The sequence below is a fragment of the Leptopilina heterotoma genome, unplaced genomic scaffold (assembly GCF_015476425.1).
Source record: "Leptopilina heterotoma isolate Lh14 unplaced genomic scaffold, ASM1547642v1 Lhet_59, whole genome shotgun sequence".
Taxonomy (NCBI): domain Eukaryota; kingdom Metazoa; phylum Arthropoda; class Insecta; order Hymenoptera; family Figitidae; genus Leptopilina; species Leptopilina heterotoma.
Genome location: NW_025111133.1, coordinates 1,970,796 through 1,997,108, shown reverse-complemented (window position 1 = coordinate 1,997,108; position 26,313 = coordinate 1,970,796). Strand labels below are relative to the sequence as shown.

Sequence of the window (26,313 nt, the reverse complement as noted above, 5' to 3'; positions counted from 1 at the left end):
AGAAAATTGAAACTTTGAATATTAATATGAAAGTTTGATTTGAAAATTGAGGAAGTATTTAGCTTTTAATAATAATGATTTATTTACTAAACTGAGTTAATAAATTTATTGAGATAGTAAATAAGATTTTTTATTTAGATTTCGAGAAGATATGTACAACCGCCTCGCATGGAATCTTATGCCCCAAGACAAACTTATTCTCCGCCGAAAAAAATTCTGGATACAAGAACAACTTATCATCTCTCCTATTTAAATGAAAATGAACCACAACTCCCTCGATCTAAACCTTTTTATCCTCCACAAAATTTGAATATTTCTCCGGGAACAATTTCAGATGACACAACAACTAAAATGAGTTACAAAGCCAATTGGACTATTAATAGAACAAAACCGATAAAACCAAAAATTAAGTAAATTTTTCATTTTTATTAATTTATTTTCTTTTTCAGAAAATTAACTTTAAATGAAAAATAAACAGAAATTGTTTCTTTTGATAGAAAAATTGTCAATGGAGATCCAGTGGAATATGTGACGACAGCGAAACACGATTTTATTGGGAAAATCGGTGAAAAGCAGAAAATGATAATTCCCAGTGGAAGTATTAGAATTAGTAATGGATCCTTAGACGGAATGACAACTTCTAAATTATCTTATTTAAATCCTGGATTTGTTCAACCGGCTGAAATTTGCAAACCTAAAAGAACTTATTATCCAAATGTCGATCAATCGATTTCGAAAGACACGACTCAAAAATTGAGTTTTCAGCCCTTTAGTTTGCCAAAAAGGGAAATTTATCCATGGAGTCAAAAATCAATCTACAGGTGTTTTCTCTTTTGGCTAAAATTTAAAAACATTCATAAGAATGAAGTTTCTTTAAGAAGGAATTTTTTTTATTTTACCGAAAATACTCGCGAGTATTTTCGGTAAAATAAAAAAAATTCCTTCTCAGACCACCTGAGACATCAATGGAAGGTCAAACGACATATGGAAAAAGTTTTGCGGAAGTCGATTGTTCAATGAAGGAAAAACCCATTCTGCCAAGGTCAACGAATTTCTTCCCATCTGGTGGTGAATTTTTCGAAAAGACAAACTATCGTGAAACTTTTCAGCCACGCAATTCACAGCCAGTCGTTCCAATAATTCCTTGCAGTAATATTTCCTTCTCTGCCAAACAAATGTCCAGTGATACAACAACCAAGGTATTATTCAACCTGAATCTATAAATAAACCAATAGATATCAAATTTACACTTACATATATCGAATTTATTGATTCAACAAGATATTGATAATTTGATCCATGACGAAACTTTCTTTTCTATACAAACTGTATAATACTGTAATTGAATCCTTGTTCCTTTGATAAAAATTAAAAATAATTTAATCTCACAGTTAAGTTATCAACCGGTTCGAGCGGAAAAACGTCTGGCAATTCTTCCACGTCATGGAAAAGTGATTGAGGATGGTCCAATGCACTGTGAAACTACAACAAGTCATGATTTTACATTGAAAAATTTATCAAAGGTCAATGTTATCATTCCTTCGAATAATATCAAAATTGTCAATAGACCGTTTGAGGGAAAAACGACCACGTCATTGTCTTTTGTCAATCCTGGACTGATAATGCCTGTACCAAGTTTCAAACCTGACGCTACATATAATAGGTCACAAATAAATTTTATAATTTAATTCTTTGCAAGAATTTTTAATTATTTTTACATAAATAATAAAAAAATCTTCGCAAGAATTCAAATATTTTTATAAATATTACAATTATTTGTAAAAATTCAATTATTTTCAATATAATTTTAATAAAATCCCTCAAAAAAATTCAATTCTTTAACAAATTTTTAGTAAAATTCTTCAAAAGGATTAAATTTACATTCATATCAATTTTAATTAAATTTCTGTGAAGAATTTATTTCTATTTCCATATACAATAAAATTCATCACAAAAATTCAATTATAATTAAAAATAATACAATTCTTCGTTGAAATTCAATTATTTTCAAAAAATTTTGATACAATTGTTTAAAAGCATTCAATTACTTTCAATACAATTTTAATTAAATTTCTCGAAAAAATTTCAATTTTCTTCGAAACAATTAAATTATTTTTGAAAATTTTAATAACATTATTCTTCACATTTAAATTATTTTTATAAATAATAAATTCTTCGTAGAAAATCAATTATTTTCAATACAATTTTAACAAAATTTCTTTAAATAATTCAATTATTTTTATTTTTTTTTTTTATAAATTTCTTCGAAAAAATTAAATTATTTTTAAAAATTTGATACAATTCTTTATAAAAGAATTAAATTATCTTCTATACAATTTTAACTAAATTTCTCGAAAAAATTAAAATTTTCTTCGAAATTATTTTGAAAAATTTTAATAAGATTCCTCAAAAGATTTCAATTACTTTTAAATAGAATTTAAACAAAAGTTCTCTAAACAATTCAATTACTTTCAAAATTTTGATAAAATTAAATATGAATTAAAAATAATTTAATTCCATCACGAAATTTGATTGAAATTGTATGAAAAAGAACTGAATTTCCACGAAGAATTTTTTTTTTTGTGAAAATAATTCAATTTTTGTGAAGAATTTTGTAAAAATTTTCGAAAATAATTGAATTGTTTCGAAGAATTTTATTAAAATTTTTGAAATATTATTGAAAATATTTAAATTCTAATAAACATATTCAGTTAATTATTTTAATAAATTCAATTAAAATATGTTTATCAGAATTTAATTATTTTCAGTACATTTTTAATTTAAGTCCTTGAAAGAAGTTAATTATTTTCAAAAATTTTAATAAAATTCTTCGAAACAATATTCAATTATTTTCGAAAATTTTTACAAAACTCTTCGCAAAAGTTCAAGTTACAGGAATACAATAATTACTAATTAATTATTAAAATTTTAATTTATTAACTTAGAAGATAAATAAAAAAAAATACTTTGAATGTCAAAATCCAAAATTAGAATTCTTGAAAATTGCTCTCGCAAATTACGATTTTGTCAGTTAATTAACCACCAAAATCCTAATTTCCTCCAGTTGATAATAAAGAAAACAAATAAAGAAAAATAAAATTGAAAATACCTTTCAAAAAACACTTTAGACTCGACGCTAAAGTAGAAGGTGACACGGTGAATAAATTATCGTATCAAACGTGGGAAATTCAACCGAAAGAGGACTTTCCTTGGGCACGTCAACGTCGATATGAACCACCAAAAAAACCAATGATCGGTGATTCGATATATCACATGAGTTATCCAGTTCCTGGTTACTACATTGAAGACTCTGGAAAAAAATCTACCACTAAAAATCAAATTAATTCACAAAAAGTATTAGCTACTTAAAAAGTAATAAACGTTTTAAAATCACAAGCACTTTCAATAAAAACTTAATGCAAAAATTCTTGTCCCAATCAAATCAAAACAGAAATTTTTAAAATAAAATTTAAATCACTATTTTTACATCTCTCTTAAATATGGTATTCAAATTTTATTTTCTATATCTTCAACTTAAAATAAATATTAGATTTTATTTTCTAAATTAGGAAAGATTCAAAGAAAATCCAAAAATAACATAAAATAATATGAGAAATGTCTGTTCAGGATTCTTTTCCTACAAAGAAAAATATTTACAAGTATATTTAAATATTTTTTTACAATCCTCAAGATAGTAAAACAATATTCATATATTTCGTAAAATAGAAAACATTCATATAAATAAATTGATTATAAAAATAAATTTATTTACAGGAATTTTAAGTTTAACGTTTCTTACACTTATGAAAATGGAAAAAATGATTGTCATGAAGTGTAAGGATAGAATAAAGGATATTTTTTAGTTAAACTTAAAATATAGATGTTTATTACCAGTGCATTAGATACATGCACAAAATTCACACGTAGTATACATTTTAATTAGCCATTGTTGGACATTAATAGCTTAATTAATTTAACACACTCGCGGTAAAATATTTATTATTATTATTTTTTTTTTTGATAATAAAATAAACTCTAATCTTTGACAAAAAGATTGTTACAGACATTATCAACATATTTATTTATTTTATTCCAGCAGATATAGCAGAGCTCACATATGAACGCTTTTTTAATAATAATAATAATAATAAGTATAATAATAATAATGATAATAGGCACTATAATCTGACAGATTTATTTATCTGATTAAAACCGCTTCTAATTAAAATTTTCTCACATGTGAGATTAATAATAATAAGAAAACGTATTTTTAATATTTCCATCGAAACAATAATTAATATTAATCAACGGTTTTAATCACCATTTTTTTCTGCCTCGTAAATATTTTTTTCTTTGGATGTTCCTTCAAAAAAAAGGCTCTCTCAGTGACGTTAACAAATAACGTAAGAGCAAAATTTTTCACATATAGTAAAGTATTTTCACTATAAGACTAATATGTAGAATCACCTGCGACTTAAAATAATCATCTAAAAACTAAAAAAAATTTCTTTTAAAAAAAATGTGTTAATTTTTCGTTATTACAGTAAGGAAAGTCCTGAGTTTAAACTTGTTACACCGCAATCGATAAAAAAATTAAAATTTGTTCTATTTAGGAAAAATTTTTATTTCTTGTTGAAAGAATTGATTGCATAAAATTATCCTTACTTTCAGATGTAAAATTAAATGCATTTAAGGCACATTTTCTTTTTACTGCTAATCCAGACTTCATCACATTTTTCCTTTCTGTATATCACGTATATAAAAACAAGGCAATATGTTTAAATCCAAATACTGGTATACATATTTTTTTTGTGAAATATAAATATATATATACGCTATAGACATAAAATTTCATTTAACTGAAATTAATAGAAAATACAGACTACAATTTGTTTTTTTTTCTTTAAATTGTAGTAACAACCTTAAAAGTCACGAAATCCTTATTTTTTCCCAAAAGAAAAATTCGCGTAAATTAGTGTATATTTTATTTGTCTTAACAAAACTTCTTCAACACAAAAATTTTATTTATAGTTTCATAAAAAAATTTAACACGTTATAGTAAATAAAATCAAAAACCTCTCAAATCATCATTCTTAAAAAATAACATAAAAAATTTTCAATTTGAAGAAAATTATTAGCAAACATCTAACAAGAAGTTGTAAAGTAAAAAAGTTGCATTGTAAACAAATACTTGTAAGTCAAAAGTAGAAAATATAGAAAACATAGAAAATATTGTAGAAAATTATTACCCAATATTTAAAAAAAAGTTTTATAGTAAAAAAGTTGCATATAACAAATATTTGTAAGTCAAAAATTCTAAAAATTATTTTAATTCTCTAGAAAAATGTCGGATAAAAATTTTTTCGAAAAAATATTCTTTCTGCATAATAGAAATCTTTGTTGTTCGTAAACAACAATTTTATGATAAAATACATTTTTAGAATAATTATGAGAAAAAAATCTTCAAATTAGTAAAATTATTGTCGTTTAAGGTTGTTGCACAATTTAAAACGGAAAATTTCTTCGAGTTTCAATTTTTATTATTCGAGGTTCTGAACATTTAATTCTAAATAAATTCTCGCAATCTCAATATTATTCAAAACTGTCACTTTAGGAAGAAATAAAAATGCAAATTTACAATTTTTTCTTCAAATTCTTGTTTTCTTTCGATTTTACAATAAAATTTGAACAATAGAAAATATAAAGGTCAAAAATTTTAAACTTTTTTACTTAAATGTTCAGAACTTCTTTTATCTTCAGTTAGTGTCAAATTTTTTTTCTTTGCTCACTTTTGTACTTTTTTTTGTACTTTTGTAAAATTTAATCACTTTTTTCAAAATTTTCAAAAATCTTTAGAATATTAAAATACAAAATAATTTGTTTTCAGAAATAACATCTGACCGTTAATTTTACGAAAATTAAAAGCAGGTGTAAAAATTTTACTTTGGTGAAGTTCACAACGTTTATAAATCAACAATTTAGAAAAGAATATTTTTCTAATCAAATTTTTATATCTTCTTCTTAAATGACTTTAGGCCTAGCCAACTATCAAAAAAACTAAAATTTTTATATATTTTTGTATAAAAAAATATTTTTCAGTTTTTTGATGATTAAAGAAAAATTTGTAATCAAAACATTGTTTTCGTAAATTTTTTCTTTCAATCGTTGATCATAAACCTTATGAACTTCACCGACGAAAATTTTTTGACATTTCTACTCTGAAAAATTAAAAATCGTTTAGAATTAATTTCGACATGAAAATTAAAACGAACGAATAAAAACAAAAAATTGAAACTCAAAAAATTATCCATAAGTAACGTATACGTATTATATTTTTGTTGCGAACAATTTACACGAAGTTTCAAAATTTGCCATCAGGTACTGACAATAAAAAGGCACTGAAATGAAATCTATTTATACTGTTTAAAAAGAAAAATTAAAGGAATAAATGTCACGTTCGAAATTTGGAGCCATTATCCCACAAATTACATAATCAGTCTCGGCCCAAAAAAAATATTGCACACATTAATAGCTGTATTTATCATAGACATAAATAAGATTATTGTATGAATCTTGTTTGGCTAATTAACAAAAAAAAAATTTCTCGAGACACTAAAAAATGCTCTTTTAATTTCGTGACGAGAATTACAATTGACAAAAAAAATCATTTGAACAAAAAAAAACACATACCTATTGAGGTCTTGCGTAGTTCTGGATGAACTCGGGAAAATTAAAATTGCTGATCTGTTCTAGGCTGAGGTTCTCTTCGACAATAGGAAGATCTTGACCCATCATATCAACGTACTCCATATCCGAATTTGACCTTCCAGTTCCCGTCTGGCCAAGACCCGGAGCGTAACTACAGATAAAACACAACCCCAATCACTGGCAAGCCTTTTAACAAAATTTGCATTGCACATCGACAAAAACAAAAAAATCAAAACTAAATTTCTTAATTTATTATTTTTCAGTTTGAAGCAAAAGTTGGAAAAAGCCGGTACAACACGGTAGAATGCGCAATTTATAGAATTGAATATTTTCATTTCTTCTCAAGCAACATTCTACCCTATTGCATTTTTCTTTATTTATTTGTTTTTTCTCTCTTTATTTGTTTGATCACGTCATCTCTACTCGATTGCCAGTTTATTTTTGAACGAGTAGTGATTGGAGTTGCGTTCCATCGCTTTTCATTGAATTCTCAAAAAATTTAATTTAACTTTTATTTTTTTCTCTTTTGTAGTTGTACCGGCTTGCTCCAGGCCTTTGCCTCTATTTTTCACAATGATGTTCAATGAATTTTCAAATTTTTAATTGATTCACCATTTAAAACAGTCTGTGTGGAAAATTGTTATCTAATAAACAGTGGAAGAATTTACACAAAGAATTTAAAAAAAACTTTTTAAATCTACAATTGAAAACAATTTTTAGAAACAGTTTTTAAAAAACTTACTTAATCAAATTTAAAATTGATACTTTGCAATAATTCCCAAGATTTAATTTTAACAAAGACTGTTTTGATGAACCTTAAATATTTAATTATCAAAAGTTTCAATATAAAAAAATAAAGTTTGGTTGTTGAAATTTAATTCTACTCAAAATTGAAAATTTTATTAGATTTTTAAATTCTTTTAAAATTACAAACTAAATTTTAATATCCAATGTGTTTTGGATTTTTTTTTAACGTAATTAACTACAAAAATAACAAAAAGTTACTTATTCTCTATAAAGAAACTTTTGCATTTTGAAAAAAAAATGAAGATGTTAAAGAATTTTTTTTCTCATATTACACGAATTTTTCCTTTTCAAGAAAACAACACATTTAAAAGAAAAAAACACATAAAAAAAATTTTTACGAACCTTCCAAGGTTTTCTCAAAGCCATGGATAAGCCGATTTTCCTTTTCTCACACACACTCAAACAAAAAAATTAGCTGAAAAAATTTCTGGTTCTCAACCAAAAAAAAAAATATAATTACTCATTCTCTAAACACTTAAGTAAGACAATAATGAACTTTATTACAAAAAAAATGTAGATTTTAATTATTTGTAAGTAAAAATTGCATTTATTTTCTAAGGTAGGTAAATATGTACGACCAAGTGTTGAATGCTCAAGTTTTAAAAACAATTTTCGTGATCGAATGTTTCACCTTTTTTCCATCACAGTCATTTTATAGATAAATTATATAAATTTCTTTATAAACATTTTTTAATTTTTTTTCACTTTTTTTTACCATTATTATACCTTTTTTAAAAAAGGATTTGTTTGTTCGAAAATTTAAAAAAGAACTTTCGAGCTAAAAATTTATAAAATGTAAAGATCACAACATACATTCAACACTCGACTGTTTAGTACAAAAAACACTCCGAGTGACAAAATTACGAATATATGAAAAAAAATTAAGTATCAAGTATATCTTTATAAATTGTATTAAAAATTGTATAAGATTTGTAAAAAAAAAAAGCTTCCAAAAACTGCAATCGATATCGCACTGCTAATTGATAATACAATGAGCAACGTGTAGCTCTATAAAAAATTGAAAAAATAGAATACTGATATAACTATTTGTATACGGTTATAATTATGAAGATGCGCAATATGTCATTTTAGTTTTTTCTAATGCAAGAACAACATTATTCGCTTTCACTCTCTTACAATCTGTAATAAATCGCATATTTAGACTTTATAAGTCTATAAAAAAATTTCACTAAATACAAAAAACACATCCATAATGAAAATTCTTGACAATTATTTTTATGAAACAAAACTTCAATAATAAAAAAAACACAAAAAATATAATTAACAATCAATCATTCTAATCTCTCAAAAAATTGCACAATTGTTATAGAGCTTAACTAACTTTTACTAAGTATTAAAAAAACAATTTTATACTTAGTGTCTATCACATTAACAAATAGATTAAAATTCTTTTGTCATAAAAATGAGATTCTATCAAAATTTAATCACTAACCTGGATAGAAATCTTCAATCTAATTAATTTGAAACAAATAATTTTCTTTTTTTTTTTAACACGAAGGAAGAAAAGAAAAAAAATCTGCAAAAATTGGTCCCATATTGTATAGCTATAAAATAACGAGTATTTTTATCAGTTCAATATTTATCACGGTGAGGTATTTTTTTTCCTGCGCATCTTCATAATACTAGCCGAGACAAATCGAAGGCAGTTTAGAGTGTAAATATAAATAGAATTTGAAAAAATGTTTCTTTCTTTTCTTTTTTCTTTTGTTACATCCAGGAAACTGACCTGGAAGCGACCGAGGGAGTATCTCGTGTCACCGACGGATCTGGACTGTGTGCTTGGAACATTGTTGAGGGAGTAGCGGGATAACTACCGCCAGGACCACCTTGACTCGATCCTCCTACTCCGACAACTGATGAATGCGAAGGAGTTTGACCACCCATTGAAGGTCCACCCCAACCTGGCACGTGTGTCACCAAGAGTGGTCGAACATATCCATTAGTTACTGATGTATTCTCTGCAAAATTTCCAATTTAAATTAATACTTTTGTTTTCTATTTGTGAGACTTTATGTAACTTTCTATTTAAAAAGTTTTCTAGTTACTTTTCTAAAATTTGTCTTTAAATATTTATTTTCTTTCAATAATCGAAATTTACTATTATAATTCAATTAATTATTTTCAATTTCAATACAATTTTAACAAAATTTCTCGAAACAATTCAATTACTTTCAAACTTTTGATAAAATATGTTTATTAGAACACATTTTTTCTGTGGATATCAAATTGAGACAAAAAACGAATCAAAAATGTTTAATTAAATTCCTTAAAAGAAATTAATTAATTTCAAAAATGAAATAATTCAATTATTTTCCAAATTTTTTATAAAATTCTACACAATTCAATTATTTTTATAGATAGGTAATAAATTCTTTGTGGAAATTCATTTATTTTCCATACAATTTCAATTAAATTTCTTGATGGAATTAAATTATTTTCAATACAATTTTAACAAAAATGTCTTGAAACAATTTAATAACTTTCAAAAATTTGACAAATTTTGTTTATTAGAATTTAATTCTTTTCAATAAAATTTTAATGAATTTCATCGAATTTCATCATTTAAATTGAATTATTTTCAAAAATTATGATACAATTATTTAAAGGATTCAATTATTTTCAATACAATTTTAACTAAATTACTTAAATTACTTTGCAAGAATTCAATGATTCTCAATACATAAATTTAAAAATTCAAAACATTAAAAAGAAAAATGAATAAAATTAGAAAACAAAGAAACAAACAAAAACGAATTTCAAACTGCGAAAAGATGACCGCAATACAACAATTATTAAAATAGATAACCAAAATTCTATCTCATTATCTTTTCGACACTTTTCTTCTTTCATCTAATATTTTGAAAAGAAAAAGATGTCGATAAAAAGATAAATATTGCAGTATTTGCTTAGAATATTAGTAACAAAGCACCATGAATCATTGCTTTTTAATTTGCATACATATATTTATATATTTAAGAAAGGAAACAGTAGTGCATACCTGAAAAGGGAGTATAGTACTTTGAAAATGCTTGATCTTTTGAAATATCTGGATAAAGATAAAGCAAATGCTGCAAATCAGAGACCCGATCAGGCAAACTCCTAATCGCAAAATCTTTACTTGTGAATGGTTGGAGCATAAACACTTCGGATGTATCTGCAAAAGTATATAAATCATAAATTAGGTACATAAAAAAAATGCTACCAGTAACACTATTATTAGAGTTATTACAGGGCCTTTAAAGGATGAATAGCCGAGAGTTCATAAATTCCTCAGCAGTAGCGTAGCAACTCCCAAAAATTTGTCAACTTCATTTTTTTATATTAATTAAAAAAAGTTAACGACTTCATTTTTTTATCTTAATTTTTTACAAAAAGATGAATTGTCTACAAATACTTTAATAAATTCTTCGTGTGAATTCAATTATTTTTAATACAATTTCAATAAAATTTTTCAAAAGAAGTTAATTATTTTGAAAAATTTGATATAATTCTTCACAAAAATTCAATTATTTAAAAAAATTTTAATTAAATTCTTAGCAAAAGTTAAATTTTGTTCATAAATAATAAAATTATTCGCAAGAATTAAATTATTTTTAAATGAAACTTTAATCAAACTTCTTAATACCTAGAATTCAATTATTTTTCAAAATTTGGTAAAATTATTTATGAGAATTCACTTATTTTTAATACAATTCTTATAAAATTCTTATCAAAATTCCAATTATTTTCATAATTAATAACAAGAATTCAATTATTTAAATAAGTGACAATTATAACATGTTTCACAGAAATTCAATTTCATATTTTCAAAAATTTTGATAAAACACTTAATAAGATTTTAATTAGTTTTAATATTATTTTAATTAAATTAATTGTAGCTTATTTTTAAAGATTTTAATTCAATTATTCACAAGAAATTTAATTATTTTGAAAAATTTTGATGAATTTCTTTAAAAGAATTCAATTATTTCAGATTCGAAATTATAAAAGAAATATTTTTAATTGAAAACAATTTAGTTTAATTAATTTTTGGTATTTTTCAATCTTCAAAGCATTAAATTAAAATTTCACTTATTTAAAAATTCAAAACATTAAAAAGAAAATTTATCAAAATTTACTTTTGAAAAGTTCAATTTTCATAAATAATAAAATTTTTCGCAAGAATTAAATTATTTTTAAATGCAATTTTAAAGTTTTTGGGGAATTTTCTTAAAGGAATAAAAAAGGGGAAAAAAGGAAAAAGTATTCGACTGTGATCCCTGAAATCTAAATTAGAAAAATTCATAAAATTTGATTCTACAAATGTGACAAAAGAAGTATAACTCAAAAATAAATTTTCAGAAATATGTAGTTTTATTTTGAAAAAACACTTGTTTTTTCAATATAAAACTACATATTTCTGAAAATTTATTTATTTGATTGAACTACGCTACTGATTTTATTACAGAAAAGAAAAAAAAAAAGAATAAAGGGTTAAAAAGTAGTAAAAGCGGATTTTTAAATTCTCAAGTTCCCAAATGAAAAGAAACCCAAATATTTATGAATGAAAGGAAATAGAAAAAAAAGTTTACCTCCAACCCAAGCAATCGTCACACCGCCCAGTTCTGAATCAGAGAATCTCATGAGGAAAGTGCCGGAAGGACAATTGGCCAACATCTCCTCAGCCTGCCTCTTCCTCAAGAAACCAAGAATGTATCCGTCGATCCACGGGTTCCTCAAATGTTCTCGCGTTAGTTTCATAACAGCATAAAACCATTCCCAAAATGTGAAATTCCTCTCTGGCAATGGCTCTTTGCAAAATTGTGCCCAACTGAGAAGAAGATTGGTATAGTCTTGATTAAGTGGATGGGTATTACGAAAAGCTTTCTCAGCGAGAAAACGAAGGTTGTCCTCAGTTAAACAACGTCCAGTTGCCGACTTGAATTTCACATTTAAAGCCGTAGCTACCTGACCCCATGGCACTTTATCTGGAATGACAAAGGGAACTCGTCCCGGCTCAGCAAACGCATTATCCCAAGTGACTGTTGCCCATGCATGTGGCTCTTGATTACCGTGAACAATCACGACAACCGGCAGGCTTAAAGTCCATACCTGGAAGACGAGTTCACCGCCACCAACGCTGAATTGTGACTGGAAGAAAAGAGAAAACTTTTCATCCATTACCGATTCAGTTCCTTTTTTCTCGGCACGTTTGATCTTTTTCAATTGCATATTTCTGAAACTAACGGATAACTGCCTCGTCGCTGAATGATATTCCATTGTTCCTGTATTATTCAGTATATCGCCACTCGCCTCATTTGTCACCTTCGCCATTTTTGTGTCTGTCTTTAAAAGTGCAAGTGCTTGCGACTCACTTATTATGCTCACTTTTACCTGCGGCGGTGTCATATGTACATTCAATTTACCGCCAACCAATAGACGTACGGTACTTGTGAATCGTGTGTTTGTTTTCATTACTTGAGGTGGTTGCTTCTCAATGATAAAGGTGCTTGTTACCAGTGAGCTCAAAAGTTGAGTGACTTGAGAATTTAAAGCGGGAAGTACATCCTGTAGGCCAGGAGGATCGCGTACCGATTTTTGCTTAAGTCTTTCGGCTTCTTTTATTTGCTGACGATTCAACCAAATTAATTCCGCAAGATTCTCGCACCATTCTTGAATTGTGTCTAAATTACTGTTAAACGATGCTCCATTGCCCGCTAATTGCTGATCTCTCTTCCACCTGAGTAATTCGTCATCGAGAACTCTCGATTGTAAAATACTCAATTTTCCTACATTATCTTTCAATTTGTCCGCTATACTCAAACGAAGTTGCAGCATTGTTGCCACTTTGTGATTTAATAATTGCTCTTGTTGCTCCTTTTGTCTGACAAATAACAATAAGGAAAGGAATTTTATTATTTAATCAATTTAGTAACTAAACTGATACAATTAAATAATTTGGAAAATTTTTGACAAAAGGAAAATATTCATTTCAAAAATTCCAATTTTTAACAGTTCTCTCAAAAGTGCCAACAAATCAGTTTTATTTATTCATTGTTTACAAAGAAAAGTTTTTTAATTCATAAAATTAATTGAATTCATTAATAATAATAATTCATTCATTCAAAATTTTAAGAACTAAAAACTAGAAGAAAAAGTGAATAACTTTCTAGAAAAAGGGATGAAAGTTGACAATTACAGGATTGTCACAATTTAATTTTGTTTTTCCCTGATTTTCAGACTCAATTTTGACTTTCTTTCGGATCTTAAAAAAAATTCTCACTAACTCTGAAAATTCTCAGATAGGTATACACAAAAAAATGTTTTTAATACAAAATATCTTTATAATTGTAAAATTACCTAAACAAATTCCTAAATTGTACCTTCTCCTAAATTATTTTCTTGAATCTTCAACTAGAATTCTTCTCTAAATTAATTGTATTTAATAAATTTTGAAAAAGTTTTTCGAGACTTAAATTATTTAAAGAAAAAAATAGAAGTTCACTTAAAATATTTCTGAAACTCACTCGTTTACAATTCAATTGAGCTGCCGGATCAAAGAAGGGCACATAACCCATTTGAATTACATTGGTTATGTGCCCTTCTTTGATCCGGCAGCTCAATTTTAGGAAATTTCAACTATTCGAAAATTTTTCAATTTAACTAATTTCAAAAAAGTTTGAATAAAAATTTTCCAAGAAAAATTACTTTTAGAATTTATAATTAAAATTTTCGAAAATTTTATATTAAAACCTTTTGAAATTCAATTATTTATAAAAGTTGTAACTTCTTAAAAAATTATTATCTTTAACCTTCAACCAGAATTCTTCTCTAAATTAATTATTTTTAATAAATTTTAAAAAAGTTCTTTGAGAATTCAATTATTCAAAGAAAAAATGAAAGATCACTTAAATTATTTCTGAAATCCACTCGTTTACAATTGAATTTTTTGAAATTTCAACTATTCGAAAATTTTTTTAATTACAAATAAATATTCAAAAATTCAACTAATTTCAAAAAAGTTTAAATAAAAATTTTCCAAAAAAAAAAAATAAATTTGGAATTTAAGTATAATTAAAACTTTCTAAAATTTCATTTTCAAACCTTTTGAAACTTAATTATTCATCAAAATTGTTAATTGCAATTCTACTAAAATTCCATTATTTTTAAAATTTTAATTAAAATTATTAGCTAGAAATAATTTCTTTTTTTTTTAATAATAATTTTACGATTTTTCTTCAAGAACGAAATTATTATGATCCACAAGTTTTGAACGTTCAAATAAACGAAATATTTTTCATTACAAACTTAAAGTTAATATTTTAGAAAAAATTTATAATTAATTTTTTTTACACGTGACGCAATATTAGTGTAATAAAATTTTTATTTTCAAGAAGAAATAAATAAATTTCGTTCATTTGAACGTTCAAAACTTTAGAAACATAAATTATTTTTAAAAATTGCAAAAAATTCTCAAAATTTAATATTTTTCCAGTATTTTTCAGAAAATTACCAAACTTTTCCTTAATTTCCTGACCAATTTTACTCTTTCTGAATTTCCCCTGAATTTTCTGACCTGTGACAATCCTGAATTATCATGAATTTGAAATAAAAATTTATTGAAATATAAATAAATTAAAATTTTGATAAAAATAAAAAATTTAATTAAAAAAAATTAAAAATTCCCAAAGACCATTTCATATTTGCAAAATATGAAAAGAAAAAGGTTACTCATTGCTACATTGTTAAAGAAAATATACAACTACCATTGTCTGCAATTATATATCAAGTTTTACATTCATTTCAAAAATTAAAGAACAAAGTAAACCAATTTGTTCTCTAATTGTGTCCATTAAGAGAAAATTTACAAATTGCTTTGGATTTGAACGCTGGTATTTTCATTTTCAAATTATGTAATATGTATAGAGATTAAATTAATGTAATAAAAATACATTTACTATAATTTGTAAATTATTGTAATTAAAATAACATAACTTTTATTAAATATTAAAATTTCCATTTTATAATCAAATTTAAAACTCTAATATGAATAATAATTTTGTACACAATAGAAATATATTATTTCAGTACTTTAATTAATTTTCAAATTTATTATACATTTAAAAAATTTATTTTAAATGTTTAAAATATATTCTATTATATATTCTATTTAAAATCAGTTAAAATATATTAAAAAATTTATTTAGTTGAAAATACTAATTTAGTGTAGATATTTTTATAAATTTTCAAAAGTGTTTATAATAATAGATAAAAAGAAACATACCTTGAGATTTTCTTTTCGTAGTCAATATTCTGATGATTCTGGGGTTGTGTCGATAAATGTTGCAGAGTTGCATTAATTTTTGTACATTCATGATAGCTTAAAGCAAAGCCTTCTAATTCTTGTTCCATTTTACGAAGTTCCTCGCCAGTCTCGTGTGTTTGCCGACGAAGGGCATCAACTTGTTGTGCAATTTCAGTGGCAGTGTCGCCGCTCATCATTGGATCAGCCATCATCATCATTGTATTGCCCAAATCCTCCACTTGCGATACTAATTTCATCTCCGTCAACAGACAATGCCTTATTAACTTGAATAATGCTATTGGATTCTGACTATATCTTTGCTGTAAAATAAATAATAAATCATAATAAGTAATAATAATAAAATAAATATAGTACCGATTTAAAATTAGAAAATTCCTTAGATTTCTAAAAAATTAAATACTTACGCGAAATTGTACTGCTGCTTCGGAGAGTTTCATTTTTGTTGGAAAAAGATCACTTGTATGAAGAGAATTGGCTTTCGATTCAAGCTCCTGAATGAAGGACCCGACCATTGTAGCGATGTATTGTTCATATTGTGGATTTTCGGCATCTATGGTATTCCTGAAAACACTTCATTTTATTCGCATTTTGTATAGACCGATTTATTTGAAAATAAAAAGAAAAAAAATTCCAATTTTATATTTTTCTTGAATAATAAACTTACCACATTTTGTCTTCGAGCCATGTTGATAAAAAATGTCGAACTTCAATGGGGAAATGATCTCCGTAAATGTTTCGTACTTGTTGCAGAGCATGTTGTGGCAATCGTTGAGCTTTCTCCCAAAGCGACATTTTTGTATCGTTTGATCCTGGTGCTGAAAAAAATAATAAAAATCACTAGTCAGTAAATTGCGCATTTATAAGTTTTACATAACGTTTTTATAGAAACATTTAGTGATAAGATTTAAATAGAATTTATTTTCAATTGTAATTAATTATAACTCAATGAAGTTAATTACAATGATAATAAATTAGTGAAGAAAATTCTTCTGGTAACAATAATAAAAATAAGATTCAATTGAAGAAAAAATCCTTTGTCTCTGAAAAAAGTGAGATGTTTTTTTTATCCAGCGTGACATTTTGATTTTAATAAAAAATGAAAACATTTATTGATCTGCAAATTGAGAGCAGAGCATCGCCTAGAATAGATAATCTTTTTTTAAAACTCCAGTTGTGCTACCAATTCACGAAAAACTAATACATACACCTTTACGTGTTGTTTTTCCTCTAAGTGATTAATGTATTCGCTTTGCGCTCTTGACTTTCAACAGCAAGGGTGAGAGCAAGATCGATATATCCTGGCTGCAAATGGCAACGTGCAATATATGCATTTCGCTTATCGTGTTATCAATCAAGTAGGAAGGCGACAATCAAACGCTTCTTCCAGAGCCTACCTTTTAAACTAATAATAAATGTACACGCGCAACTAAAAGCCCACCATCTGATAAATATTAGTTTTACCCACAAAAGAATAAATAATCATTTCAATTCTTTTACAAACAATGTTTCACATTCAAACATTTTAACATTTCAACATTCCAATCAATATTTAAACACTTTTTTTATATTTGAAAAGACTTTTTTCAATTTTTAAAAATATATTCCTATAGATTTCCTTTTCTCCAAGTAGATCCTTCCCTTTGTATTCAAAATGCATCCAAAAAAAGATCATTTATCAATATTTCCACAATATTAATCTCCCTCGGTTATTAAACTCAGACCATAAAATTTTCTAAAGAAATAAAAATCAACCTTGAAAAGCCACTATCAGATAAAGAAGCATGAAATTTATCTTCAAGTGGAAAACAAAGTAAATAGGGAAGTGTTTACAAAAACTGACAAAACATTAAAATAGTAACATTTTTAACACACTAAAAAAATATCTATAAGCTATAAAAATTGTAGAGGATAAAAAGAATAATTTTCGCTTTGTAATTAGGAATGTGACAATTTCAAAAGTTTTGCAGAATTGCATTGTGTAACTACACGCATACCTCAAGAACACAGGTGCAGAACTTCTAAAAGTGCTATATTGAAATCGAACGCAGAAAACAGTACCGTTAATATAACAAAAAAAAAAAAAAAAAACAAGATCAATCGATCCTAAAGATCAACGATCATCGAAAGTGAGAGTCTACAGGAAAAAAGAACCCCCCCACCCCCTTCCAATGAGCAAAAAATGTATTCGAATCAAAAAATCTATTTCATCTCAAGAAACTCGAGATGCTTGTTGTAATTTGGAAAAGCCCCTGATGACGTATTTCTCGACGATACCGCGTAAATAGCCGCGGGGCTATGTAACGCGAAGGGAAAAAGTATACAAGTTATTTTCAAGTAAAACTTACTTGCTAGTCCGAAGACAAGCCCCAGGCGATGTATTAATTATTTCTTGATCCTCACACTACAATTTAAACACCACTTGCATAAATTATTGTGACTATTTTATCAATATTTTAAGAAGCAAAAGAATTAATTTCTGTTTTATAACCGGTAGCAACATACAAGTCAATAGATTGTGCAGGAACTACTCGATCCACTGTCTCCTGCACTTGACGCGGGCGGATTGCGGAGTGACGCGGGACGAAGGATTCCAAGAATTCGTACTGTAAATGAATACCGATTGGTGGAGATGACGAATCACGTGATCAAAGTTATTATTGCCGCGCAAGCGCAAGCAAAAGACAAACCTGTCGCTAGTTAATAATTACCAAGGAATAAAAAGGGTGAATAATAAGTGATAAATCTATACGCGTGGATAAGCAAATTCATAAGTCCATACCAGCAAATCAAGTGTTAATGAGAAATTGAGGAATAAACAAAAGAATTTCATTCAATATCATCTGTTCCACAGCTGTTTTCTTTTTCACCTTTTAACATAAACAAATAATTTCTTTCTTCTCCTTAAACAAAATTTTATTGTAAATTTACAACAATGGTTGGATTTTTATGAACAATTGTTGTTTGTAATAAAAAATAATTATCTTCTGTCGGTAAGTGTTTTTTCGGATAATTTACCGACAGAATACCGTCCTGTCCCGCCCGTACACGCGGGAAAATTCAAAATCATTGCCAATTTTGAAAATGTATGAAATGTAATTCCCTGAAAATTAAATTAATAAAAATAGAATAAAATGCAACTAAAAATGTTAATAATAAGGGTAAAATAAAGAACCTGGTTTAATGAAAATATTTATTAATCGTGTAACAATAATGTATTAGAAATACATTTGTAAACTGTTCTTAGAAAAAATATCGAACTCTTGGAGTTGCATTACAACAAAATAATATCAAAAGTATTGTAAACGTTTTAAACTTGTTTTAAATATTCCTAACGAAGATAAATTTATTATAAAATATAAATTCGACTCAATGGGAAAATAATCTCTTATTGCAAAATTGAAAAAGTAGAAAAATAATTTGTTTACAAAATATAATTATTTACTTTCATTGGAAAGCATTATTTGTGTGCACTTAAATTAGCATTTAATACTTTTGAGTATTAATGGAGGGAATACTAAAGCCACTGCACCAACTAAATACGAAGTTCTGCTGCCCAAACTCCAAAATGCTAGAAAATAAGAAAAAACATTAAAAAGAAACAAAAAATTTATTATTCAAATTTATTACTAAAAAAATAATTGAATTAAATTATTAATATTTAATATTTCGTACCAAGTGATGCGACGATTGGACCACAAGCTCGAGCTAATGCTCCGAGTGATCTGAATATTCCGGTAATGGAACCTTTTTGATTTTCGGGACCAATTCTCGTCACCAAAGTCATCATACAAGTAACAACAATTGCAGTTGCTAAAAAATAAAATCATTCTTTAATAATAGTAATTTTTTAAGCAACAATAAAAGGAAAACAGTTTATTCAAAAACTACCAAACTCGACAAGAAATTAATTTTTAAATATTTTTCTTCAATCATAAAAACATTTTTTTTCTCTAAAATAGATAATATATTATTAGGTAACAATAATAATAAAAATAGGTATAAATAAAAAAAATTAGAAACTACTAAAAGAATTAAATTAAATTAAAATTACTAAAAAAAGTAAATAAAATTAATTATTAAAAAAAATTAAAATAATTAAGACTACCGAGCGATAAAGTCAAAAAAATTAATAATTCCATGAGGTTAACAATTTTTGAATACTCTGTCTAGAAAAATGCACAAGACAACTAATTTCTTACAAACTGCGAAAAGAAATACACCAAAATATAACATGAAAACTTCTTTGGCTATTGCGATGCAGACAAATGAAGGAATTATGAGCCATAAACCCTAAAAAGAATAATAATAAAACAAAATATCTATTATATTATACCTACGACTAAAAGTAATGTCTAATTATTAAGAAAATCAATTTTAATTAATGTTCTCTAAATGAAAAACAAAAAAGTAAATTTTTTTTACCAATTCCGTGAAGAATTTAGTTTTGTGAGGCGGTATTTTCCGCACCCAACTTCCCTGCAATATTGCCATTGTCAATCCAATTCCAAGAAACATCCAACCTTGTTGCATTCGCGTAAAACCAAACGAATAATGAGTTAAAAATGTCAATGTAAATTCTAAACCACTGTAAATGAATAAATAAAGAAAATACGATCGTCCCAATGTTCTCAACTGTTGTAATTCTGAAAAATAAAAAATTTTAGAATAGAAAAACAGCTCAAACAAAATTAATTTTTTTTGACTTTATTTAATAATATTTTATAATAATAATTTTAATAAATATTTCTAATAGAAAATTTTTATAAATCAAAAAAATTAACAATTACCATTTCTATTGAGACTGGAGACGCCATTAAATTGAAATAAATCAACAGGATTAATGTACGTGAAAGCACTTGATATTCCAGAAGTGATCGATTTTGCTCGCAATTTTTTTGGAAGACTCTCTTTGTAATATAAGGAAAAATATAATAAATCGCTAACGGCTAAAGCGAAGGCAAATAAAGCTGGATATGCGTACCATTGGCCTTCTCTGTGTCCCATGGAATATTTTGCAAAAAGAGCTCCAATCATTGGTCCCAACACAAATCCCACCGAAAATGCAATGCCCACAAGTGCCTAAAAAAAGATTATTTATTAATTTCTTGTATTTTCAATTTTATTTTTCAAACAAATGTTTCTGTAAATTTTAATAAAATTCTTCGCAAGAATTCAATTATTCTCAAATTTTTTGATAAAATTCTTTGCAAGAATTCAATGATTTTCAATCATTAAAAAAATCATTCAAAAAGAAAAATTATTACAAAAGCTAAGAAACTAAATTCACTAAATTTGTAAAGAAAAATTTTCCTGATAGTTTTTCAAGAATTAAATTTATTATTTAAAAAAAAAATTGAATTTTCTATTCGAAGTTCAATTATTCTGAGAATTAAGAAAAGTTTCTAAATTTTACCATTGCCTTTCCTCTGGTGGCAGCGGATGTAACATCACTTAAAATAGCCATCGACAAACTTATATTTCCCTTACTGATTCCTCCGACAAATCTTGCAATTATAAATATTGCAAAACTCTTCGACATTGCCCACAGAAGATACGAAATTGCAATTCCTATTAAACACAATATCATCATTGGTTTACGTCCATAGACATCGGATAAGGCACCAATTATCGGAGAACCAAGAAATTGAAGAAACGAATACATTGAGCCAAGAAATCCTGAAAATAAAAAATTTTATTAATTTGAAAACTGAAGAAATATTAAATATTCAAAAATTTTACAAAAATTCTTACCTCCAAATAATACTGAACTTTCCTTAGCAGGTGCATGAATAAAAATACTGACCGCTTGAATACTGTTTAAAATCTTAGAATACAATCCATTTCCATCATCGAGCTGTTGATAATGTTCCAAAAGTGCCGGAAATAATGGCAAAATCATGGTAAATGCCAAAAGATCCAATAATAATGAAACAAACACAATTTTCACTGTTTTCGAATCTTCTTTTCTCACTTCCTCCATTTTTTCCATTTTAAATAAATACCGTACACAATTTTTTCCAAATTTAAATCTTGAGCGAAGATTAATTTTTCTTAGTTACAAAATTTTTTCTTTCGCAAAATTTTTGTTCATTTTCTGTTTAGAAATAACAGAAAACATTTTGGAGTAAATTTCTTTTTTTTATCTTGAATCGACAGAGTGAAAGTCGTTAATCATGTCAGTAGATTTATAAATCTTAAGGGGATTATAATGTTTAAATAAAAATGATCTCCTTTTGGTAAACAATTTCTAATTATAAAAAAAAAGAAAAAGAAGAAGGAACGTTAATTTTGAAAACGAAGGTTAAACACGATAATGATACCAGATGTTACTGAAGAATGCTTATAAGAGATCGAAAATAACACTTTTTAAGCAGGTCATCATCTCAGACCCTCACATGATTTTAAGGAAGGACTTTTTATAACTTTTAAACAAAGTGAAAGGCAACCCATTTTTGTTTGCCCTTATCAACGCTCACACACCGCAACCGGAGTTTCGTCGGATTCCCTCGTCGACGAAATGGGAATTTACCTTACCAAAAGGTAACCGAATTGGCAACTCCACGAGTGACCACTAGATGTTGCCTCTTCATAATTTATTTATTTCATTTATTTCATTTTATTTTAAAATGTTTAATTTAAAATCTATATTTAAATTTTTAATGATTTAAATTTAAACTAATATAAAATCAATTTCACAATAAAAAAGAGAAAAATGAATTTAATAATTTACAATATTTTCATTGAAATTTTGCATTTAAATATTAATAATTTAATTTTATACACTAAAACCAGTCGAAATGCAACTCGATTTTAAAAATTTTATTACAATCCTTAAAAAATTGTTTTGTGAGTTAATTTTGTAATATTTTTACAATATTTTGGAATCAAGTGAAAATAATTCTTGTGTTCGACATTATTGATTGCAAGGAAAATTTAAAAATACCGTTGCATTCCGACAGGTTCGACTGTAATTAATAGTTAATATAATAAATTAATAAATAAATTATTAGTAAAAAAATAAATTGAAAATTAATTCAATAAATTACGTTTGAAATTTTTTTCATTATCAGACTTTAAACTTGAAAATTTCTTCAAGATTCAAATTGTCAACTAGATTTTTTAATTAAATTTAAATTTAATAAATTACAAAATAAATTATTAGTAAAAAAATAAATTAAACCATAATTCAATAAATTACGTTCGAAATTGTTATCATTCTCAGACTTTGAAATTGTCCTTGAAAATTTCTTTAAGATTAAAATTGTCAACTAGATTTTTTATTAAATTTAAATTTTATAAATTACAAAATAAATTATTAGCAAAAAATGAATTAAATAATCATAATTTAATAAATTACGCTTGAAATTGTTTTCATTATTAGACTTAAAAATTGTCCTTGAGTTCTTCAATTCTTTAAGTTTCTAATTATTAACTAAATTTTTTTATTTAAATAAAATTTATTTTCCAAATAAACAACATTTGCTTGATAATTTATTTTACTTTCGAGTAGCTAATACTTTCTTAATAAATAAACCACTAAGAAACGAAAATAAATAAATAATATCTAAAAGTGCAAAAAAAAGGGAAAAAACTATTTTTATAAAGAAATAAAAAATATTTCTCGTATAAATTTAAAAATTTCAAAGTGCAAATTTTTATTCGCGCCTCTCCTCGTGGCTCCCTCTTTTTGACAATTTAAATTCACCAATTTTTTCCATTAAAATTAAAAACTAAACTCAAAAAAAAGAGAAAAATATCCACATAACTTCTTATTATTATTGTTTTTATTTGTCAGTGAAGCGAAAAATAGCTCAAGCAGGGCGCACCCACGAACATTATGTGCGCCCGACTTCCGGTACTAACTAATACCGCCACATGAATTCTCGCACACAACATTCAATTTACTTCCTCGACGAACAAAGATCTTTTCAAATACAGAACCAAAATTGTAACGCCATGGCATCTCGATCAACGCTTTAATAACGCCAAGCAACTTAATACTTTTTTTTAAGGAAGAATATGTACCCAACCATTTTGAAGAAGAAGAAGAAGAAGAAGAAAAAAACCATTGTGTTTGTTTGGGACTAAAAATAGAAGAAATATGATTTCTTTCCCTTACATATAATATATTGAATAGAATTATGGTTTATATTTAATACTAAACATTAAAAAAAGAAAAAGTTTTTGAAAAAAATATCAAGGTATTTTTAATTTCTTTTCTTAGATTGTAAAGAATTGCTTTCAATTTATTTTCGCATGAGAAAAGCTTTAATTAAAAAAAATGTTCACTTATGTAATTTTTTTCTTTTCAGTGAATAATAAATAAAAATAGGTTTCATAATTTAAAGACAAACATTTTTTTAAGGAGAGGCATTTTGTCTATATAGTGCGGTAATTAAAATATACTTATTTTCATGGGCAAATAGAAAAAAAATTAAGTTTGGAAAAAGAAAATAAATGAAAAAAAAATTGTAAACCCAGAACTGTATTTTTTTAAGGAAATTTTTATTAAAAAATCTGATTTCATCAAATTTTTATCTAGCCGCAATTTTATTAAATAAACTTGAGTCGAATAAATAAATTAAGTCGAATTTTTAATGTCACAATTTTCATTTAACAACATTTTTTTTTATTTGAATTATCTTTTGATAAAATCTTAAAAAGGGCGGATTTTCTTCTGATCAGAATTGCAAATGACCAAATAAGACGGACAAAAATATTGCAGCTGCGAATTTTAAAATTGATCAATCAGAAATTATTAGGTGCACAAAATAAAATTCTGATTTCTCAATTTCAGAATTCGTGCCGAAATATTTCTCTCGGTTATTTATTTGGCGATACTTAAATTTAATAATCTATCACGTTTATGAATTTAAATAGATAAATAAATAAATAAATAAAAATCGTTTTGAAAATTCATTCAAATGACAATTCGAATAAATAAAAATTCACACAAATGAGAATTCAATGAAATGAAAAATGAAATTTAAATTCAGTTCAATTCTGATTTAGTTTTCACTTTAATTAAATCAAAATTCAATTTATTTAAAGTCCAATCTATTGAAAATATAATTTAACCAAATTTCAATATGATAAAATTTTATTCAATTTAAATTCCCATCGATAAAAATTTCAACTTTATTCAAATTTTAATTCAATTTCAAGTGATCTAACTTTTATTTAATACCAAATTTTATTGTACAAAACAAATTTAATAATATAAATTTTAATTGATTTTTAATTGAAATTTAAAATTTAACTCATAAAAATCTCAAATTACCTGAATTTCACCTTCTTTTAATTTTAATCAATTGTAAATTAAAACTATTGAAGCTTAAAATTATATCGAAATTTCTATCTATAATTTTTTAAAGAATTTCAAAATTAAATTATAATAATAAAAATAAATAATAATAAAATTATAATAATATTTAAATAATAATCGTTTTTTATTACTTAAACACAAAAATTTTTTATAAAAAAAACTTTATAAAATTTGGAAAAACTAAAAAAATGTTATAAAACGTAAAAAATATTAAAAAGTAACCAATTTAATTAAAAACATTTTTTTTTCTTAATTCGTTACAAAATTTTTCAAAAGAATTCAATTGTTTTCTAAAATTCTAATAAATTCTTCGAAAGTATTCAATTATTTTTGTAAGTAGTAAAATTCTTTGTAAAAATTCAATTATTTTTAATACAATTTTAATTAATTTTCACGAAAAAAATCAATTGTTTTTCTAAATTCTTAATAAAACTTTTCGAAAGAATTCAATTATTTTCGAAAACTTTAATAAATCCTTTGAATCAATTAAATTATTTTTATAAGTAGTAAAATTCATCGCAAGAATTAATTAATTTTTTTATAAATAACAAAATTCTTCTCAGGAATTCAATTATTTTCAATACAACTTTAATAAACTTCAATAATCAAATATTTAATTATGATTTTATTAACAGACACGATTATTTTAATAAGTTGAAAAAAATTCTTTATCGAATTAAATTATTTTCAAAATGTTCAATTACAATTATTTAAAAAACAAAATTATTTTCAAATGAACTTAAAGAAATTTCTTCAATAGAATTTGATTATTTGCAAAAACTCAAACAAAAATTGTTTTAATGAGTTTAATTTTCTAACAATAAATTTTAATAAAATTATTAATTATAATTAACAAAATCGATTATATTCAATAAATTAAAGACATTTTTTGTAAAAGAATTCAATTATTGTAAAAACTTTTAATTATATCTATTCTTCTAAAAGAATTTGATTATTTTCTATATTTTATGAAAATTCCTTGAATGAATTAAATTATTTTAGAAAATTGTAATAAAATTCTGAGAAGAATTTAATTATTTTCTAAAAATTTTAATAAAATTCAATTGCTAAATGTCTAATTTCAATTATTAAGAAATACGATTAGGTTTTAAGAAATTGAAAGAAATTGTTCATAAAATTCAATTAC

General features: G+C 25.2%; 3 protein-coding genes across 10 annotated transcripts in view; 1 reads left to right on the top strand and 2 right to left on the bottom strand.

Moving 5' to 3' along the window:
- The first annotated feature begins 26 nt into the window (after window positions 1–26).
- On the top strand, window positions 27–3,369 carry LOC122508944. The gene is made up of 6 exons (XM_043622625.1): window positions 27–32; window positions 139–406; window positions 479–821; window positions 950–1,199; window positions 1,392–1,663; window positions 3,129–3,369. The coding sequence occupies exons 1-6, from the start codon at window positions 27–29 to the stop codon at window positions 3,367–3,369; spliced, it is 1,380 nt and encodes a 459-aa protein (XP_043478560.1).
- LOC122509003 (signal transducer and activator of transcription 5B) overlaps window positions 3,179–26,313 on the bottom strand; it is a 44,435-nt gene continuing 21,300 nt past the window's right edge. For 4 of the 8 annotated variants that reach the window (XM_043622723.1, XM_043622727.1, XM_043622725.1 and 1 more), the window contains 7 exons: window positions 16,506–16,656; window positions 16,246–16,402; window positions 15,800–16,140; window positions 12,108–13,399; window positions 10,535–10,690; window positions 9,263–9,494; window positions 6,159–6,859 (listed from right to left, as the gene is read on the bottom strand). In XM_043622723.1, coding sequence (XP_043478658.1) covers window positions 6,691–6,859; window positions 9,263–9,494; window positions 10,535–10,690; window positions 12,108–13,399; window positions 15,800–16,140; window positions 16,246–16,402; window positions 16,506–16,656 — 2,498 coding nt within the window. In that variant the 3' untranslated portion in view covers window positions 6,159–6,690. Of the gene's footprint in view, window positions 3,311–6,157; window positions 6,860–7,857; window positions 7,943–9,262; window positions 9,495–10,534; window positions 10,691–12,107; window positions 13,400–15,799; window positions 16,141–16,245; window positions 16,403–16,505; window positions 16,657–18,186; window positions 18,421–26,313 lie in introns of those variants that run through there. The other 4 variants (XM_043622726.1, XM_043622728.1, XR_006302279.1 and 1 more) reach the window with 4 other exon arrangements.
- LOC122509005 (major facilitator superfamily domain-containing protein 10) lies at window positions 19,018–22,342 on the bottom strand. The gene is made up of 7 exons (XM_043622732.1): window positions 21,593–22,342; window positions 21,255–21,517; window positions 20,629–20,920; window positions 20,264–20,484; window positions 20,041–20,131; window positions 19,514–19,651; window positions 19,018–19,409 (listed from the first exon to the last, which is right to left on the bottom strand). The coding sequence occupies exons 1-7, from the start codon at window positions 21,828–21,830 to the stop codon at window positions 19,318–19,320; spliced, it is 1,335 nt and encodes a 444-aa protein (XP_043478667.1). The 5' UTR covers window positions 21,831–22,342; the 3' UTR covers window positions 19,018–19,317.

Bases quoted from the DNA above. Each gene is read 5' to 3' on its own strand.
- LOC122508944 (XM_043622625.1), top strand. The intron at 822-949 runs GTGTTTTCTCTT...ATTCCTTCTCAG, and splicing joins AGTCAAAAATCAATCTACAG to ACCACCTGAGACATCAATGG. The intron at 1,664-3,128 runs GTCACAAATAAA...AAAACACTTTAG, and splicing joins CCTGACGCTACATATAATAG to ACTCGACGCTAAAGTAGAAG.
- LOC122509005 (XM_043622732.1), bottom strand. From the start codon at position 21,830: ATGGAAAAAATGGAGGAAGTGAGAAAAGAAGATTCGAAAACAGTGAAA. The intron at 20,921-21,254 runs GTAAAATTTAGA...ATCTTTTTTTAG, and splicing joins CCACCAGAGGAAAGGCAATG to GCACTTGTGGGCATTGCATT. The intron at 19,652-20,040 runs GTAAGAAATTAG...TTTATTTTTTAG, and splicing joins TGTATTTCTTTTCGCAGTTT to CAACTGCAATTGTTGTTACT.